Source organism: Panulirus ornatus, chromosome 28 (assembly GCF_036320965.1).
Source record: "Panulirus ornatus isolate Po-2019 chromosome 28, ASM3632096v1, whole genome shotgun sequence".
Taxonomy (NCBI): domain Eukaryota; kingdom Metazoa; phylum Arthropoda; class Malacostraca; order Decapoda; family Palinuridae; genus Panulirus; species Panulirus ornatus.
This window is the reverse complement of record NC_092251.1, coordinates 21379164-21400320: the sequence shown is the minus strand read 5'-3', so window position 1 is coordinate 21400320 and position 21157 is coordinate 21379164. Positions and strand designations below refer to the sequence as shown.

General features: G+C 43.7%; 1 protein-coding gene across 1 annotated transcript in view; it reads left to right on the top strand.

Annotated features, from left to right (window-relative positions):
* LOC139757885 (uncharacterized) overlaps window positions 1–21157 on the top strand; it is a 686077-nt gene that overhangs the window by 150955 nt on the left and 513965 nt on the right. The window contains 1 exon segment of the mRNA XM_071678807.1: window positions 4789–4960. Within this exon segment, the coding sequence (XP_071534908.1) occupies window positions 4789–4960 (172 nt within the window).

The window sequence follows — 21157 nt, the reverse complement described above, 5'->3', positions numbered from 1 at the left end:
TACCAGCCATTAGTAGTATGGGGAGAAGCTCGCTATTTCTCTTAGGTGGGTATGAATGTGATACGTTGTGACGGCTTCGCAGGTCTGTGTTGTGATGGATGCTCATAGTCTGGAGTTGAGTGATATTCGTATGTGTGTGAGCACAGAAGCTCTATAGTTCGACCTGGGTCTTGAGTAGGATGGGACGCTTGTCACGGTGCAGTGTACAGTAAGTCGTTGTAAAATTGGGAGGCATCAGTTTGTGACGAACCAGGAGTAAAGTGAATCTGATTCTTAAATGAGATGATTTGTATATGGGGCAGGACTGTGGGCTGTTTGTTTACGTCAGAAATATCAAGGGTCTAAGACTATAACCTGAAGGTACGCCTCTATGCTAAAGAATATTATTAAGAGAGACAATCTGTTCGACTTCAGACTTGGTTCATCGAGGCGCTATTGGTGATGTCACTTGAACAGCAAAACATCCAAGCGTCTGTATCAGACAGATGTCATTAATCGTAAAAATTTCTTTGAAAGATCCTCAAGTATAGCAGCATCATACATCCCGTCGTCTGTTGTTATACAGGTAAAGTCAAAAAGTCTTGTTCATGGCAGTTTCAGATTATCTTTAAGATCAGTAATGGCGACGTACAATCAAATGATCATTTTTCCTGCAGTTTACCGAATGGAGAGATAATGGATACAAGATGATGGTCCTACCCTGGCGGTTTTAAGGTATTTACGAAATATTTTACGAAGTGTCGTATATAAGTCAAGGCCACAATGTTTGCTGCTTCCTGAAGTAGATGACATAATTGTTGCACGGTGGATAGGTCTTTCTCCATCTTCAAGAACGTATAATTTCTTCAGATCTGCACTGTAACCTCAGCAGGGTACAGGAACACAGGGGTACGTGTGGTGTTGACTCCTCGCTAGCTTTTATGGGCTGAGGTACTTTATGTTCCAGGGTACGAGGAACGTCGGTATATTTCACAATTATTTCTTCTTCGTCTTCTTTGTCTACTGGTCCTCCTGTCCTCTAGACTCACACAGCCTGTGTTGATCTTTCATTTCTTAACCTTTTATCTTCGGTGTTAGATGTATCGCCTCTCACGTCCTGATCTGAGGTTTTCATTCCCCGTCTCACTGAATATTTCTCTTTCTTTCCATAGACTTGTATCGCTGTCACTCTCTGTTTTCTCCTTTATCTTCCTGTTCTCTCACATTATCGTTTATCGTTTATGTGGTGGCAGACCTGCCGTTCAATGGATTGTGGCAGACCTGCCTCTTAATGGTTGGTGGCAGACCTTCCTCTCTGTGGAAGGCAGGCAGTTGGTGTAGGAAATGCTCGGGCAGGTACAGAAGTCCGTAGTCGATTTGTGGCAGGAAGTAAACCAGATACTATATCAGTCAGTCCCAGAGTTGCCAACAGTCACGTAGCATATGTGGGAGGTACTGGCTTGTTGGATGGTGTGCAACGTAACCTAAAGATGTTGTAGGGAAGGAGCCAGCTCGATTGAGCAAAAACTTTAGTACTACCTGTAAAAGAGAGAAACAGTGCAGTTGGGAAGACAAGTGGCTAAAGTTAAGAGGAGCAAGAAAGGAAGTTAATGAGGTGAAGTGCCGTAGCTAGTACTCTTGTTTGGGGCGCTGGAGGAAGGGGCTTTCAGGATGTGCGAAGGAACGCCAACCACATTGATGACCCAACCCTCTGACCTGCTTGAGGTCTTTGCTCTGAGAAGTTAATTCCCTGTGGCGTTGATGGCAACATCTTCAGATAGACGATTATGTTTCTGAGTCTCGACGCAGAAGATGCAATGTAAGGACGAAGCAGAGACCTCCCCACTGGTTATTGACGCAGAGGATGCAATATAAGGACGAAGCAGAGACCTCCCCACTGGTTATGGATGTAGAGGATGGAACATAAGGACAAAGAAGAGACCTCCCCACTGTCTCCACACTTCATTATCCCACGACTTTAGGCGTCTTTCTTGAAAACCCACACCTCACTGTCGCTTCCGGCTTGGCAATCCATCCGCTTCACATGTTTACGAGGCTTGTACCCAGCGATCACCCACCAGGTCCCTTACCCCACACTCTACGTGGGGCCCACAATCCCACCACCTCCCTGCCTCACTCCCAACCCCCAGCATTTTACCACCACTCCAGAGGCGTCTTATCTCGCTGCCTCTCAACGTACTTCCGACCAACGCACCACTGGTGGCCAGCCAGCTAGGGGCGCCAGAAGGGGTTACACTTGGCGGAAATTCGCTGAAAACAACTACACCACACACACACACACACACACACACACACACACACACACACACACACACACACACACCAAAATATGGCTCCCTTTTTCGCTAGAACATGTGACTGGTGCAGTGACCTGTTGTGAACATGATGTGTGTGGTGCAGTGATGTGGTGTGAACATGATGTGTGTGGTGCAGTGATGTGGTGTGAACATGATGTGTGTGGTGCAGTGATGTGAACATGATGTGTGTGTGGTGCAGTGATGTGTTATGAACATGATGTGTGTGGTGCACTGATGTGAACATAATGTGTGTGGTGCAGTGATGTGAACATGATGTGTGTGGTGTATGAACAGTGAACTATTGTGAACCCACTGCATGCTCGAATGTTGAATATTATAACTTTATCAAGTGGTATTAAAAGTTATACTCCTGTGAAAATGATTCGGGAATTATGGGATTATTAAAAGAACACAGATGTTATCACCAGATGTTGGGCCCAGAGTAAACACACTGGAGACATCGAGGGTGGGATGAATGAACTGGGTAGTTCAAGGTACTGGGTGAACTGGTGAACCACTAGCTTCGTCAGGTTGACAGTGTCTACGTCACAGCTGGGAGAATGTCTGAATTACAGGACGTCTGCAGGTACCTTAGACGAGGCTGATGCTGGCCAGTTCCCGCCCTTTTGAGGGAGGCAGACAAGAAAACGACGTGAAAAGTGGCGTTGTTGTACGTGGCATCGATGGTGGGGCTAATGTCGAGGTCAGGTCTTCCAGTATTCTCGACCCACAGACGTTGGTGTGGCACCTGGACGCTCCACACGGACTTTGGGCAATGAAAGTGTGGCTGTCACCCAGGCGTAATCCACCGACTTGATCGCCTCCTTTGGTTGACCAGTCTTAACCAAACCCCGCGCATGTCGGCCGTCCGTCACCTACAATGCCAGGGGCCAGGTAGACCTATACCCCATACCTGCTCGTCTGGAGTCTTGCCTCTCTACACACCACCACCCAAAAAAAACACACACACACACACTCACCCCCACCCACCCTTCAGGAGGGACGGGTCGCGCCCGATGAGTCCAGTCAGGGTCTTGACCGGATTTCGTTGCGCATGCGTGTTGCAAGTGTAAACAAATCCATTCGCTGGAGAAATATATAACTAAGTAACTGGATAGTTGGCAATGTCTCTGTCCTCAGATACTTGCGCTTGATGTTACTCCTGTGTTACGTCCATTATGTACAACACATTACATATTGTCAATGTGCAGTTGATGATTGCATTTGATATGACACCTAGACCAGGTTGATAAGCTGTTGTAGTCTCTAACTTCACGAAGAACAGATGGAGTTTGAGGAAGGGATAATTGCTATGCCTCGGCTTTCGTTGCTTTAATTCGTTATGTGGTGTGTTCGTTGGTCGAAGTGTTTGTTTGTGTGTTTGCATCCCTGTTTGTACATATGTGTATGTGTTTACATATATGTTTTAAGTCAAATCTAAATGTCAGATTGTTAGCCAGGATGAAAGTTGCACATTATCGTAAAACATTGGCTCTGCTTTGTCATTAACAGTGTCTGTGAGGAACAGTGGCTCTTAGTGCGTTGCGTCTGTACGGATCAGCTGGCTCTGTCATTAACAGTGTCTGTGGGGATCACAGGGCTCTGTCAGTGCCAGTGTCTGTGAGGGCCAGAGGGCTCTGTCAGTATGAGTGTCTGTGAGGATCACGGCGTGCTGTAAGCACCAGTGTCTGGAGGATCGCGTCATGCTGTAAGCACCTGTGTCTGTGAGGATCAGGGGCCTCCGTCTGTACCAGAGTCTGTGAGGGTCAAGGGACTCTCTCCGTACTATTGTCAGTGAGGGTCAGTGAGTCTTCTTAACTCACAATGATGAGGTGAGGTTGTGTCAGCATGAGGTTGTAAGGATGCAGGTGATGCAAGGTCACCCACCTGGGGTTACGTGAGGTGAGGTTGGTGAGGTGAGGCGAAGGTTGTTGGTGTGTAAGGCCGCTAAGCACACGGGTGGAGCCGTATGTAAGGTTCAGGGGTTCACGTATGAAGACTTGGCCAAGAGCCCAAGTTATGAGATTCTTGAGTCAGTGGCTGCCAACAGGTAGGTCTTGGCTGGCCGTCTTAAGTGGCTGGCGATGGTGGAATTGGCGCCACTAGAGAGATGAAAGACATTTCTTTTCGTGGCTTTTATATGTGAAAGAATTTTACAGATCGTATCGTTTAAGTTTTAGTTTTTCTTAAGGTTTCACAGGTTTAAGACAAGAGAGTCATTAATAATCTCGTCAGATGAACTTAATCTCATTCTCCTGCTTGATCTTCGATCGTCGGGGTGTTTAGGGGGCAAGAAAAGCTCATTTTAAGATGTGTTTTGGGGACAAGAAAGTTCATTTGGTTATTATGTGTTTTTAGAACAAGGAAAGTTCATTTTCTCATGTGTTTTGAGGGAGAAAAGTTAATTTTGCTAAGATCATTAATCATTTTATATGTACACTTTCCTCTTGTTCACCCAGCATGAAGCTCAATATATTTTCTTGTGTTCCAGCGTCCGCGACCACAACGAGAACCTCCTGGCGCAGGAATCCATCAGCGAACGTATCCAGCACATCACCGCCCGCGCCCAGCAGCTCGACGCCCTCATGTTCCCGGCAGCCGTAGCCGCCCCGCCCACCGCCACGCCCGCAGACACACACACCCGACCTGACACAGACCACGAGGTCAGTTCAGCCTTTTAAGAGGTCACCACCCGGCCGGGTGTTGATGCTGTGGTGAGTGTGGCTTGGTCATCCTCCCCAGCATCTCCTCTGTGTGTTCACAGCACCTCCCAGCATCCCCAGCACCGGTAAACAGCACGTTCATCACCCAGCATCCCCAGCACCAGTACACAGCACGTCTTCACCCAGCATCCCCAGTAACACAGCACGTCTTCCCGCCCGCAGCTAGAGCATGCACACCTCATTGACGTGAGTAGGAGCTGCGACACATCCAGGTCTGGTCTCGACTGATGATCTCACGTAGCGTAATCTCCTCCTCCCTGCGCCAGGTCGGTGACGCAGGCGAAGCGTTCGGACCTTAGGTCGTAGCTGGAGTGTGGTAGAGGCCTCGGATGTGTCACAGTCAAGGCCGGTGGTAGGAGAGGACAGTACGGCGCACCGGCCCTTATGTCTGGTCATAGATGCACCCCTTCTGTTGTACCGCATTTTGTTGCCTTCCTCCTGTTGTTGTTTGCTATGTAGATATGTAATTACTGGGTAAACTGTAGCAGTAAGCACTGAGTATTGACTACACTTAACAGCCTGCTGACACTTGTACGTCTTTCCTGTTTGTATGAAAACGAATACATTGGACTGTCGACAGTTTTGGCCAGAACCAGTGACTTGTTTGTATTGGTATAGATCTTAAAACTAATTGGTTGTTTGGGTTCGCAATGTAAGGAACTACCAGAGCACCAGTGACGTCATGCTGTAACACAGCCCCTCCCACCCCCCAGCAGCCTCACCTGCACCCCAGCACGTTCCAGGGAGCTTCCAGGACTGCCTAGATGGGTGCTCGCCATCGTAGGCTACGCTATGTAACCCTTCCTTGAAGTTCTGATACCTCGGCCCTCACATTGATTCTAAACATAAATATTTACTGATGTGACGTCACCTCCAGTGTTAAGATTGTCATATTTTAGTCTAAATTTTACATCAGATTTTCGATGTTTCAATATTTTTTTGTTCAATAATGTGAGTTATTATTACCATGGTTTCTCCTTGTCACCGTTACCTTGAATGATGGTTACTCATTTCCCTCATTGGCTTGTGATGGATAAGGCAATGTCCAGGACTCGTCGTGTCTGTTACGACCCATTAACGACCAGTTAGGAGGGGCAGTTGTGGCCCCGCTGACATCTCCACTTGACATCAGTAAACGACAACTTGGTCAAATTCGGATCATTGTCATATTTTCGTTAATTAACGAACAATATTCTTACTCTTCACGAATTGATCATAGAATATAACAAAACCAAGATGATTTTGATTTAGTTTTTGATCAGTTATTATCCTTCCATAAATGATGATAATTTTGAATGAATAATTCGCTGATAGATTGAATAATGTAAGCCTTGGAAATGATCTTGTATAACAAACCCATTTATTCATTATTTCATGATTTGATGAATAACACAGGAAGTGATCCACCAGACCCCTGACTGGTCACTTGTCGTCACAGTCCCAAGAAGCAAAGCCTATGGCCGTCCATCCCTCTTGGCTAACAAAGCCTATGGTCCGTCCGTCTCTCTTGGCAAACAAAGCCTGTGGTCCGTCCATCCCTCTTGGCAAACAAAGCCTATGGTCCGTCCGTCTCTTCTATCAAACAAAGCCTATGGTCCGTCCATCCCTCTTGGCAAACAAAGCCTATGGTCCGTCCGTCTCTCCTATCAAACAAAGCCTATGGTCCGTCCATCCCTCGTGGCAAACAGAGCCTATGGTCCGTGCGTCCCTCTTGGCAAACAAAGCCTGTGGTCCGTCCATCCCTCCTGGCAAACAGAGCCTATGGTCCGTGCGTCCCTCTTGGCAAACAAAGCCTGTGGTCCGTCCATCCCTCCTGGCAAACAGAGCCTATGGTCCGTGCGTCCCTCTTGGCAAACAAAGCCTGTGGTCCGTCCATCCCTCTTGGTAAACAAAACAGACTGTTAGAGTCGTGAGGACAGCGGCTGGGGCTTCTGGCTGGCTGGAAAGGTGATCTCTGGAATTCCTTGAACCTGGACTGCCTCTGATCTCGGTGGTCGTATAGTATATATATATATATATATATATATATATATATATATATATATATATATATATATATATATATATATATATATATATATACTGTAACTTACGCATCTCGTTTTTTGTGCCACTAGAAATTTGAGTGTTCGTGGAACTTCAGAAAAGTTTGATTACGTTGATTTCAGGTCGACTTTCCTCCTCCTTTGGTGTAAATCATTTTCTCTGTAAATCTCGACAAGTACAAACTTTTACGTTTCCATGGCTGCCAGTTTTTAGTAGGTTTACCTTATTTATTTTTTTTTTGTTAACGATGTTGTTAATTGTTATACACTTGTAATAAAACTACTGACATGACTTAGTGTGTTTGAGTTCCTTCATCTTTGACCACTAGGTAATGTGGTGTGTAGTATGTGTGACTGGATGACATCTTCACGATTTATGAGCACATGGGTGATGTCAACGCTGCTTTCTGAGCACATAGATGATGTCAACACTAGTTTCTAAGCACATAGGTGATGCTAAGACTAGTTTATGAGCACATGAATGATGTGATGTCAACACTAATTTCTGAGCACAAAGGTGATTCCCTCACTAGTTTCTGAACACATACGCAATGTCAACACTAGTTTCTGAGCACATACACGATTTCAACACTAATTTCTGAGCACCGTCAGGATGTCTTCACTTGTATTCATGAGCACCTTTGTAGATGATGTCGACATTAGTTAGGAAACACCTAAGTGATGTCAGCACTAATTTGTTAACAATCTAAATGATGTCAGGACTGGTTGGTGGTTAGCAGGTGATGTTAGCGCTACATTTAGCTTCTCGATGTTGTCAACACAGAATTGTGTAGCATCTAGATGTCTTCATTGGTCAAGGCTTCTACATGACTCTAGTACTAGTTTAGGGGCACCTAGAATGTTATCATCCTAGTCTCCGGGTACCTAGAATGTTATCATCCTAGTCTCTGGGTACCTAGAATGTTATCATCCTAGTCTCTGGGTACCTAGGATGTTATCATCCTAGTCTCTGGGTACCTAGAATGTTATCATCCTAGTCTCCGGGTACCTAGAATGTTATCATCCTAGTCTCTGGGTACCTAGGATGTTATCATCTTAGTCTCTGGGTACCTAGGATGTTATCATCCTAGTCTCTGGGTACCTAGAATGTTATCATCCTAGTCTCTGGGTACCTAGAATGTTATCATCTTAGTCTCTGGGTACCTAGGATGTTATCATCTTAGTCTCTGGGTACCTAGGATGTTATCATCCTAGTCTCTGGGTACCTAGAATGTTATCATCCTAGTCTCTGGGTACCTAGGATGTTATCATCTTAGTCTCTGGGTACCTAGAATGTTATCATCCTAGTCTCTGGGTACCTAGAATGTTATCATCCTAGTCTCTAGGTACCTAGAATGTTATCATCCTAGTCTCTGGGTACCTAGAATGTTATCATCCTAGTCTCTGGGTACCTAGAATGTTATCATCCTAGTCTCTAGGTACCTAGAATGTTATCATCCTAGTCTCTGGGTACCTAGAATGTTATCATCCTAGTCTCTGGGCACCTAGAATGTTATCATCCTAGTCTCTGGGTACCTAGGATGTTATCATCCTAGTCTCTGGGTACCTAGGATGTTATCATCCTAGTCTCTGGGTACTAGAATGTTATCATCCTAGTCTCTGGGTATCTAGAATGTTATCATCCTAGTCTCTGAGTATCTAGATGATGTCATCACTAGTATGTAAGCATTTAGCAGATGTTAGTGTAAGTTTATGATTACTAGAATGAAGTTAACGATCCTTGTAATCTAGATGATGTCAAAAGTAGATCGTCACCGTCTGCACAGTGTAAGCATCTAGATGATGTCACTACTAGTTCATGACCATCTAGACGATGTCACTTGTAGATGGCGCCAACATTCTAGGTGTACAATGCCTAGGTGATGACAAAACTAGTTTGTGAGCATCAGTTTGATGTCATCACTAGTCTGTAGGTACCTAGATGATGTCACCACTAGTTTTGACCATCTAGACGATGTCACTTGTAGATGTCGTCAAAAGTCTAGGTTTACAGTGCCTAGGTGATGATAGAACTAGTTTGTGAGCATCAGTTTGATGTTAACACTAGTCTGTGGGTACCTAGAGGATGTCAACACTAGTTTTAGGGATCTAGATGATGTCAGCATCTAGGATGTAGCATCTAGATGAGTCAGCATCTAGATGATGTCAGCATCTAGAATGTAGCATCTAGATGAGTCAGCATCTACATGATGTCAGCATCTAGATGGTGTCAGCATCTAGATGATGTCAGCATCTAGGATGTAGCATCTAGATGATGTCAGCATCTGGGATGTAGCCGTTAGATGATACCAGCATTTGTGAGCACCTGTATGACGTCACCACTAGTTTGTGAGCACCTAGATGAGGTCAGGTCTGTGGTTGATGAGCACATGACTGACATCAGTTCTAGTTTGTGATATCTTAGATGACGTCAGCGCTCTAATTTCTGAGCACTAGGGGGTGTTACCGGACCCCGCCTGGATGTGGTGACATCGCGAGTGAAGTCACCTTCAGTGGACGAAAATGAGCACAGTCTCGCGGAGGAGCTGCCCACTCTTATGGAGTCCATAATTTCCCTGCTGCTGATTGGAGCGCAGCCTTCATTAGTTTGTGAGCACGCTTGGATGTCAGTGTTAATTTGTGAGGACCTAGATGATGTCATTATTAGCTTACGACGACTGAAATGATGTCAGCACAAGTTTGTGACAGCCTGAATGATGTCACTGCTAGATTGTGAGCATGCAGATGATGTCATCGTCAGCTTGGTAACGCTTAGATGATGTCAGGAAAAGTTTCTAAACACCTGCGCTCTAGTCTGTGAGCGCCTGGATGATGTGACTAGTTTCTGAGGATGAACGATGTCAACACTGATTCATGACGACGAAAACACATGTTTGTGAGCACGTGGATGATGTCAGCACTGGTTTGTGAGCACGTAGATGATGTCAGCACTGGTTTGTGAGCACGTAAATGATGTCACTGGTTTGTCACACGTAGATGATGTCAGCAGTGGTTTTTGAGCACGTAGATGATGTCAGCACTGGTTTGTCAGCACGTAGATGATGTCAGCACTAGTTTTTGAGCAAGTAGATGATGTCAGCTCTGGTTTGTGAGCACGTAGATGATGTCAGCATTGGTTTTTGAGCACGTAGATGATGTCAGCTCTGGTTTGTGAGCACGTAGATGATGTCAGCTCTGGTTTGTGAGCACGTAGATGATGTCAGCACTAGTTTATGAGCACCTAGATGATGTCAGCACTAGTTTATGAGCACCTAGATGATATCACGCCTCAGAGAGACATTATAGCCTAGTAATTTGCTTCGTATATCCCCAGTAACAGTGTGGTGTGACTACTGTAGTAGATGCTAATGACCGTAGTCAGTATACGAGCATGTAAGACCCGCTGCATACACTGACCACTGAACCCCCAGATACACTGACCACTGAACCCCCGGATACACTGACCACTGAACCCCCAGATACACTGACCACTGAACCCCCAGATACACTGACCACTGAAGCCCCAGATACACATACCACTGAACCCCCAGATACACTGACCACTGAACCCCCAGATACACTGACCACTGAACAACCAGATACACTGACCACTGAACCCCCAGATACACTGACCACTGAACCCCCAGCTACACATACCACTGAAACCCCAGATACACTGACCATTGAACCCCCAGATACACTGACCACTGAACCCCCAGATACACTGACCACTGAATCCCCAGATACACTGACCACTGAACCCCCAGATACACTGACCACTGAAGCCCCAGCCACACATACCACTGAACCCCCAGATACACTGACCATTGAACCCCCAGATACACTGACCACTGAACCCCCAGATACACTGACCACTGAACCCCCAGATACACTGACCATTGAACCCCCAGATACACTGACCACTCAACCCCCAGATACACTGACCACTGAACCCCCAGATACACTGACCACTAAAGCCCCAGCTACACATACCACTGAACCCCCAGATACACTGACCACTGAACCCCCAGATACACTGACCACTGAACATCCAGATACACTGACCACTGAACCCCCAGATACACTGACCACTGAACCCCCAGCTACACATACCACTGAAACCCCTGATACACTGACCATTGAACCCCCAGATACACTGACCACTGAACCCCCAGATACACTGACCACTGAACCCCCAGATACACTGACCACTGAACCACCAGATACACTGACGACTGAAGCCCCAGCCACACATACGACTGAACCCCCAGATACACTGACCATTGAACCCCCAGATACACTGACCACTGAACCCCAGATACACTGACCACTGAAGCCCCTGCTACACTGACCACTGAACCCCCAGATACACTGACCATTGAACCCCCAGATACACTGACCACTGAACCCCCAGATACACTGACCACTGAACCCCCAGATACACTGACCACTGAACCCCCAGATACACTGACCACTGAACCCCCAGATACACTGAATCCCCAGATACACTGACTACTGAACCCCCAGATACACTGACCATTGAACCCCCAGATACACTGACCACTGAACCCCCAGGTACACTGAAGACTGAACATCCAGATACACTGACCATTGAACCCCCAGATACACTGACCACTGAATCCCCAGATACTCTGACCACTGAACCCCCAGATACACTGACAACTGAACCTCCAAATACACTGACCACTGAACATCCAGATACACTGACCACTGAACCCCAGATACACTGACCACCGAACCCCCAGATACACTGACCATTGAACCCCCAGATACACTGACCACTGAACCCCCAGGTACACTGACCACTGAACTCCCAGATACACTGACCATTGAACCCCCAGATACACTGACCACTGAACCCCCAGATACACTGAACCCCAGATACACTGACCACTGAACCCCCAGATACACTGACCAATGAACCCCCAGATACACTGAACCCCCAGATACACTGACCACTGAACCCCCAGATACACTGACCACTGAACCCCCAGATACACTGACCACTGAACCCCCAGATACACTGACCACTGAACCCCCAGATACACTGACCAATGAACCCCCAGGTACACTGAACCCCCAGATACACTGACCACTGAACCCCCAGATACACTGACCACTGAACCCCCAGATACACTGACCACTAAACATCCAGATACACTGACCAATGAACCCCCAGGTACACTGATAGTTAAACTACCTGGATACACTGACAACTAACCCCATCCTCATGGATACCCTGAGAACCTAGAACCCCCAGATACGCTGACAACTAAACTCCTCGTGTATACTGACTACTAGAACCCCAGATGAGCTGACAGCTCACCGCCCCCCCCCCCTCCCCTCCTCCCCACTGTTACAACGACAGCTTGATCCTTCGAATACTGTGACAACTACATTCCCCTGATACAGTGACAACTACATTCCCCTGATACAGTGACAACTACATTCCCCTGATACAGTGACAACTACATTCCCCTGATACAGTGACAAACAGACCCTCCCAAATGATACACTGATAGCTGGACACCTCCACCCCCATACACTGACGACTAGATTCCCCTTATACACTGACCCCTACACTCCCGGGTTACACTGATAACTTGTACAAAGAACCAGAAGTGACTTTGAGAAAATAACGTGTTTACAGACTCAGGCAATAGATCAGGCTTTACAGTGTTTTCTCACTGGTTTACCGAGTTGTCACTGCATGAACCACAAAAGTAAAGTGTTCTGTGTTATCTGAGGTTTCCACTGCATGACCCATAAGGATGAACAGTGTTTTCATATGTTTGTTCAATATGTCATTGCATGAGCCTCAAGGACAACAGTGTTTCCACAAGGTGACTGAGGTTTCACTGCATGATTCTCAGAGTTATGGCGCATCAGAGCCCCCGGCAGAGATGTTAGTGGTAAGTGAAGGTGTTCAAAGTTCTGACGAGGTTTAAGTCTTCGTTACCACAAACATCCCACGCCCCTACCGGAGACCAACCTTCACTTGGAACCATCCACTCTCCTTTACTATTCGCACTCACGACTTACACCCTTGATAGAAACTTTTCACTGCATTTGGCAGGCTTTCCTCCCACACCATACGTGGGAATGGTAATGTTAGAGGTTGTGTGACGTCATTCATAACGACATTAGAAGTTAGGGGGACAGCTGTAGCAGGAGATGGAAACAGAGGGTCGGGCCAAGTTGAATGTTGAAGAATGTTGATCCATACAGAGTGCTTAGACCTGTGGAAATGTCACTCTGTGTGTATGTAAGCAGTGTGTAGGAGGACTTGATGGGGCACATGAAGTGCTTAAGAGGTTGATGGCAGGAGGATCAGTGCCACAGTGCCGAAGGTGTACAGGAATGACATACTTATGATAAGGAAAAGGAATATATAGATGGGGAAGATGTGTTGAACTATATGTAGTCCAGTATGTCCAATGGTCGTGGTCCGTCCCTTACTGGGTGAGATAATCAAGACAAAAACAAGAGGAATGTGTAACCTTGGTGAGGGCCAGCATAATCCTAGAACAAACAGAACATTGATGTTCTTCAAAACTTTTACGACTAGAGTAAGAGTTGGTCTGGGGAGGAGAGTCCTGAGTTGATTGTATGTTCTTAGACAAATAAAAGGCATTCGACATCTTGCTACACTGAAGATTGGAAGAACGAATTGTTCTCAGGTGGACAAGAGATGATATGAAAATCTGTTGAACTAAGGGGAACAAAGCGCTTATGGTTCCATCTTAAAGTAAGAAAGTAAACAATATCGTAGAGCATTACTGGGCTCGATATTCCCCGTCTACGTAATTCCTGGGCCAGAGGAGCTAGGCTTATACTTAGGGAGGATCGAACACCCATCCTGTCACCACAACACCACATTTGGAAGAGTTCTAAATGTTGGTGAATCCTGAGATTGTATTTAATTGTGCAGTTGAGGAAATATTCACAGACCGATATTTACAGCATTTTATCAAACCTGAATGACATTATCTATCGCCAGTCTGCCCAGCTCACGATGGGAAACACAGATATGATAGAGAAGGTCCAAAGGGAGCGGAGACGAGTTGCAGGGAGACGTCAGAAGATAGGAACTTGCCCACACTAGAGAGGAGGAGACAGAGGGAAGACATGATAAGAACCTCCCAAATTTCTGATTCAGTTTGATAAGGTCGTCTGTGATCACTTCTTCGAAATCAATTAATATCAACTAGTGCTCCTAGTAAGTTACGATTAACTAGAGCTCTTGTTAAGTTAGTAACTAGAACTCCTACTAAGTTAGAATGAACTGGGGCTCCGAGTAAGTCAGTATTCACTAGAGCTCCTAGTAAATTATGATAAACTATTGCTTTTAGTAAGTCAGTATTAACTAGATCTCCTAGTAAGTCATGATCAACTAGAGCTGCTTGTAAGTTATGAGTAACTAGAGCTCCTAGTAGTTGAGATGCCCTAGTGCTACTAGTAAGTTATGATTAACTAGAGCTCTTAGTAATAAATGAATTCAATAGAATTAAAAAAAATCGTAGCGACTAGATTTTTAGATGGAGGGAAGAAGCGAAACTGAACGCAGTGCAGATATCTGGATGACTGTCCGACAATAGAGGAAGTTCAAGACATGGGGACCCACAAGTGTAGAACCAGGATTTTAGTTATACACTACAACTAAAATCCCTGCCCTCGTTATTTCCTGACCTCCCTGCTGAGGGCATCCCATTTTCCCCTTAAACAACCACATCTTTGCTCGATGAAGTCGATAACAGATTTCTTGAAGTAACCTTTTTTTTTTTTCCTGGTTTATGAAACGACCAAATCCCGAAATATGCCGAAAGAAGCAGAACGTTTTAAGAAAAATTATTTCAATGAAATAGTTATTCCTCTAATATATCATTTTCTATTACGGTGAAACGACAGAAAATGAAATTTACTCATAACTTAAACAGTTTTCTTTTGCAAAATGTTTTTGATGAGGTAACCGTATAGCAACAAATGTATCAACGCTGTTTATCAGTTTATTTTTCTTCCAATATATCAAGCTCTGCTGTTAATTACCGAGGCAAAATCAGTACGACGAAACTTCGAAATACGTGGAAATTAGCCCAGATGAACCAGACTAATTGCATAGCACAGTATATGCTATTCGAATTGCCTTAGTTTTTTTTTTATTCAAATGAACGTGAAGAACAATATGTGATTCAAAAAGGAGAAGATTCTTAGTGTGTCAAATAAAAAAGATATATATTTCTCTAGCGCTCTCACGAGATGGGTCTCTCAAATTTCGACACGCATCGTATTTCTTCTGTGTACCATTTCTTTCTTATGAAACGAAGTAATACATTGAATAATAAAATCAGCCATAAAAAGTGATATGTATCTTACTTAATCCAAGAAGTTTAAAGAAATTTGTGGATGGAGCGGATTTTCAAGATAGCGGTAATCGCTAACCACAACACGAGAGTAACATGTTTGCTGGGCTGCTGTCAACTTGTCAGATTTCGAAGAAATACAAGGAAATTCATACATCAGTAGACCACTGGGTGTTACCTGGGATACTTGTGACGCTGGGAAAGGACGTGAACTCATGGATTAGTTTGGTAAGATTAGTTAGACATTTAATGGTTGTATGAAATTGTAAACTATTAGAGAAAATACTGTTTACAATTTGTTACAACCAGTCGTGGATTTGCAAGGGAAATATTTATCAGATCTCTTCTTAACCTTGTCAGTACTACTGCTTCCATCTGCTCTGATTGACGAATCATTCCATATGTGAACAATGGTGTTGGAGGAAGCTTACTTGGCCTCATCTGAGGAAAATCATTTGGCATGAGTTGGTATCCATGACTTCGAGTGCAACCAGATGAATTAATTCTAATTAGCTTGTTAGATCGAGTTGAAAGAAGCCTTTGATAACTGAATATTTGTAATGATTCACCTCTAACCATCCTTTATTCAGAATTAATGAATCATACGAGAAATTCGCAAGTTATAGTAGAATTACACTTTATATATACTATCCAAATTACCATTTTGTGTATATGGTTGGCCGACACCCATATTTAACTGTCATTGATAAATGAGACAGTAACTTATAAATTGTTAGATGATGTATATATATATATATATATATATATATATATATATATATATATATATATATATATATATATATATTTTTTTTTTTTTTTATACTTTGTCGCTGTCTCCCGCGTTTGCGAGGTAGCGCAAGGAAACAGACGAAAGAAATGGCCCAACCCCCCCCCATACACATGTACATACACACATCCACACACGGAAATATACATACCTACACAGCTTTCCATGGTTTACCCCGGACGCTTCACATGCCTTGATTCAATCCACTGACAGCACGTCAACCCCTGTATACCACATCGCTCCAATTCACTCTATTCCTTGCCCTCCTTTCACCCTCCTGCATGTTCAGGCCCCGATCACACAAAATCCTTTTCACTCCATCTTTCCACCTCCAATTTGGTCTCCCTCTTCTCCTCGTTCCCTCCACCTCCGACACATATATCCTCTTGGTCAATCTTTCCTCACTCATTCTCTCCATGTGCCCAAACCATTTCAAAACACCCTCTTCTGCTCTCTCAACCACGCTCTTTTTATTTCCACACATCTCTCTTACCCTTACGTTACTTACTCGATCAAACCACCTCACACCACACATTGTCCTCAAACATCTCATTTCCAGCACATCCATCCTCCTGCGCACAACTCTATCCATAGCCCACGCCTCGCAACCATACAACATTGTTGGAACTACTATTCCTTCAAACATACCCATTTTTGCTTTCCGGGATAATGTTCTCGACTTCCACACATTTTTCAAGGCTCCCAAAATTTTCGCCCCCTCCCCCACCCTATGATCCACTTCCGCTTCCATGGTTCCATCCGCTGACAGATCCACTCCCAGGTATCTAAAACACTTCACTTCCTCCAGTTTTTCACCATTCAAACTCACCTCCCAATTGACTTGACCCTCAACCCTACTGTACCTAATAACCTTGCTCTTATTCACATTTACTCTTAACTTTCTTCTTCCACACACTTTACCAAACTCCGTCACCAGCTTCTGCAGTTTCTCACATGAATCCGCCACCAGCGCTGTATCATCAGCGAACAACAACTGACTCACTTCCCAAGCTCTCTCATCCCCAACAGACTTCATACTTGCCCCTCTTTCCAAGACTCTTGCATTTACCTCCCTAACAACCCCATCCATAAACAAATTAAACAACCATGGAGACATCACACACCCCTGCCGCAAACCTACATTCACTGAGAACCAATCACTTTCCTATCTTCCTGCACGTACACATGTCTTACATCCTCGATAAAAACTTTTCACTGCTTCTAACAACTTTCCTCCCACACCATATATTCTTAATACCTTCCACAGAGCATCTCTATCAACTCTATCATATGCCTTCTCCAGATCCATAAATGCTACATACAAATCCATTTGCTTTTCTAAGTATTTCTCACATACATTCTTCAAAGCAAACACCTGATCCACACATCCTCTACCACTTCTGAAACCACACTGCTCTTCCCCAATCTGATGCTCTGTACATGCCTTCACCCTCTCAATCAATACCCTTCCATATAATTTACCAGGAATACTCAACAAACTTATACCTCTGTAATTTGAGCACTCACTCTTATCCCCTTTGCCTTTGTACAATGGCACTATGCACGCATTCCGCCAATCCTCAGGCACCTCACCATGAGTCATACATACATTAAATAACCTTACCAACCAGTCAACAATACAGTCACCCCCTTTTTTAATAAATTCCACTGCAATACCATCCAAACCTGCTGCCTTGCCGGCTTTCATCTTCCGCAAAGCTTTTACTACCTCTTCTCTGTTTACCAAATCATTTTCCCTAACCCTCTCACTTTGCACACCACCTCGACCCAAACACCCTATATCTGCCACTCTGTCATCAGACACATTCAACTTCATTAGTCATTATTCTCATACTTAAAGAAAAATAGATGATCTAGGTCAATATCGGCCGACACATTGATGCAAGTGTCGTTGATGAAACCATGAAACAATAAATATATAAGTTCATTAGTCAAAATCATACATATATATTATATACTCAAATAGAAATAAATCATCTCGGCCAGCGTCTTCTTATTTGAGATATGTTACTTTCATGTACTGCACATGGTAACAATCCTGTAGCGTTGAGGGGAAAAAGATCTACTTCGGCATCATTAGAATTATATCAAACTGCTCTGGCATTACGTAATGATGATGATGATGATGATGATGATGTGTGTGTGTGTGTGTGTGTGTGTGTGTGTTGTTAGATAACCTCTTATCTTTTCTAAGTTGAATAAATGTAGATGTAGACAGCGCTCAGGAGATTTATTTATGGTCATATTTAAAGTCTGGATCAAATAACCTCTTATCTTTTATAATTTGAATGATTCTACGTAGGTGTAGACAGCGATGAGGATATAGAAATAAAAGTGAAGTGCCCAGAGAATATATATCTTTTGGGAAGTAAATCTAGACTGCACTCGTGAGAATTATCTCTCGTCGTAGTTTAGCTTTTATGGAAGTATATCTCTCAGTAGCCTAGTACACATGAATTTCTCATTTGGTAGCCTAGCTCTCGTGGATTTATTTCTCGCTCAGTAAATTGGCTATTAGGACTTTTTTTTTTTTTTATCAGTGGCCTAGCTTTCATGAATTGTTTATCACTCAGTATTAGCTTGGCCTTCATGAATTATTTATCATTCAGTAGTAGCCTAGCTTTCACGAATTATTTCTCTTTCAGTAGTATCCTAGCTTTCATGAAGTATCTTTCATTCAGTAGTATCCCAGCTTTCATGAATTATCTTTCATTCAGTAGTATCCTAGCTTTCATGAAGTATCTTTCATTCAGTAGTATCCTAGCTTTCATGAATTATCTTTCATTCAGTAGTGTAGCCTAGCTTTCATGAATTACTTCTCATTCAGTAGCGTAGCATCATGGATTACTTCTCAGTCGGTAGCAGTAGCCTAGCTGACATAGATTTATTTCTTACTCGGTAGCCCCAGTCCGTAAGTGTATATCATTCCATGTAGGATTAAGGTTAAATTTAACAGCAAGACAACACTACATTATATCCTTCTTCATTGATAAGCATTGTGCAATAACGCACATTTGGAGAGGAAATCCATTTTCCTTATGTTCAGAGGAACCAGTAGTCTACTAGTCTCTCCTGAATCAACATAACAAGCTGGCGGAATTTCCCCAGAAGAAGCCCTTGTGACCCACATATGATGGAGGTCATTCCTTGAAACGGCCGCAACCCGCTTTAAGCTACGGGCCGAGATCGAGGTAGTTGTACTAGTAGTAGTAGTAGTATTAGTAGTTATGTTAGTAGTATTAGTAGAGGTGGTGGTGATTGTGACGGCAGTGGAAATTGTGACAGCAATGGTGATCGTGGTGACCACTTCTTTTCGCAAAACCTTAGTGCACCTTTGCCTCTGCCCATTCGTACAGACGCCTTGCGCTCAATAAAAACTCACTGCTTCTGATACATTTCCTCTCACCCCATATGCTTGTAAAACCATACACGAAACATTTCTTTTAACACCATCTTATGATTTCTCCAAACCCATATATACACATACCAATCCCTGTTTCTTGGCTTCTCATGCACATTCTCCGTTGCAAACACCTGCATACCTCCTTTACCACATCTGCAACCGCGGAACATGTAACAGTCAGCACATTCGTACGATATATATAATATAGGAATAATATAGAAAGTCAACTATTTGTGTAGCGTCAACCTGCCTAGTAGGCACAACATTTTTTTGCCTCTTCATACCTTCGGACATCCATTGAATGCAGCCATGTCGTTCTCCCGTAACGTTACACAGTTTAGGGCATATGAGAACCTTCTCTCTAGCGACCTGTTGTCACGAGTTAATGATCAGCTTCAGTGACGTATCTAGGGTATGGCAGGCAGGGCAACTGCCCTAGGCGCCACTTGAAGGGGGGCGCCACTTAACAGGTTTATATTTTGACATATGTTACCCGATTGACATTTTTTAACGGTTTGGTTTTGTGAGATTAAAAAGAAACTCGCCTACTTTTCAACTATAGTGATATTTTCCTACTATCAGTTGCATTACCGCTTCTACGTTACAATTTTGATCAAATAAGTCTTTAACTTTAAGTCTTTAAGAGTTTATATAAATTCAAGTTTGGCTCAACTCTTCAACAGTTTATAATTACGCTGTATACATTTTTATGTACATCCACTGTATGTACATTTTTAATCAAGCCAGGGGCGCAATTTCAGTGCTTGCTATTGGCGCTATTTCCCCTAGATACGCCCCTGATCGGCTTAGTGAAGACTGAACTGGTTCTTGAGTTAGTAATCTGTTCCACGTTTTGTTATACTTTATTTCCATTTTATACATGACGGCCACTTCTGTTTCCCATTTTAGAAAGTTAATACAAGGAGGGGAGGATTTCTGGCCCCCCGCTCCCGTCCCCTCTAGTCGCTTTCTACGACACGCGAGGAATACGTGGGAAGTATTCTTTCACCCCTATCCCCAGGGATAATATACATATATATATATATACATATATACATACACACACACACACACATACATACGCACATACACACACACACACACATACATATATATACATATGAAAAATGTAAGAAACAATTTAGAAAACTGAAACTTCTAGCTTGAAATGAATGAAAAAAATGAATGTCACATAATGGTTCAACCTCTGGCTATGGAAAAAAGGAAATGTATAATTTATTTACACAAACGTCAATAGCAGTTCTCATCAATTTAACCACTGTATCAATAAGCTTCAATGTCTAAGCTACATTTTTCTCCAATTTCACTATTTTCCTTCACATTTTCAATTGTGTCTGAAGGTTCTACTTCAAGAGTGATTGTTTTTCCAGTGCCATTGTACAAAGGCAAACGGGATAAGAGTGAGTGCTCAAATTACAGAGGTATAAGTTTGTTGAGTATTCCTGGTAAATTATATGGAAGGGTATTGATTGAGAG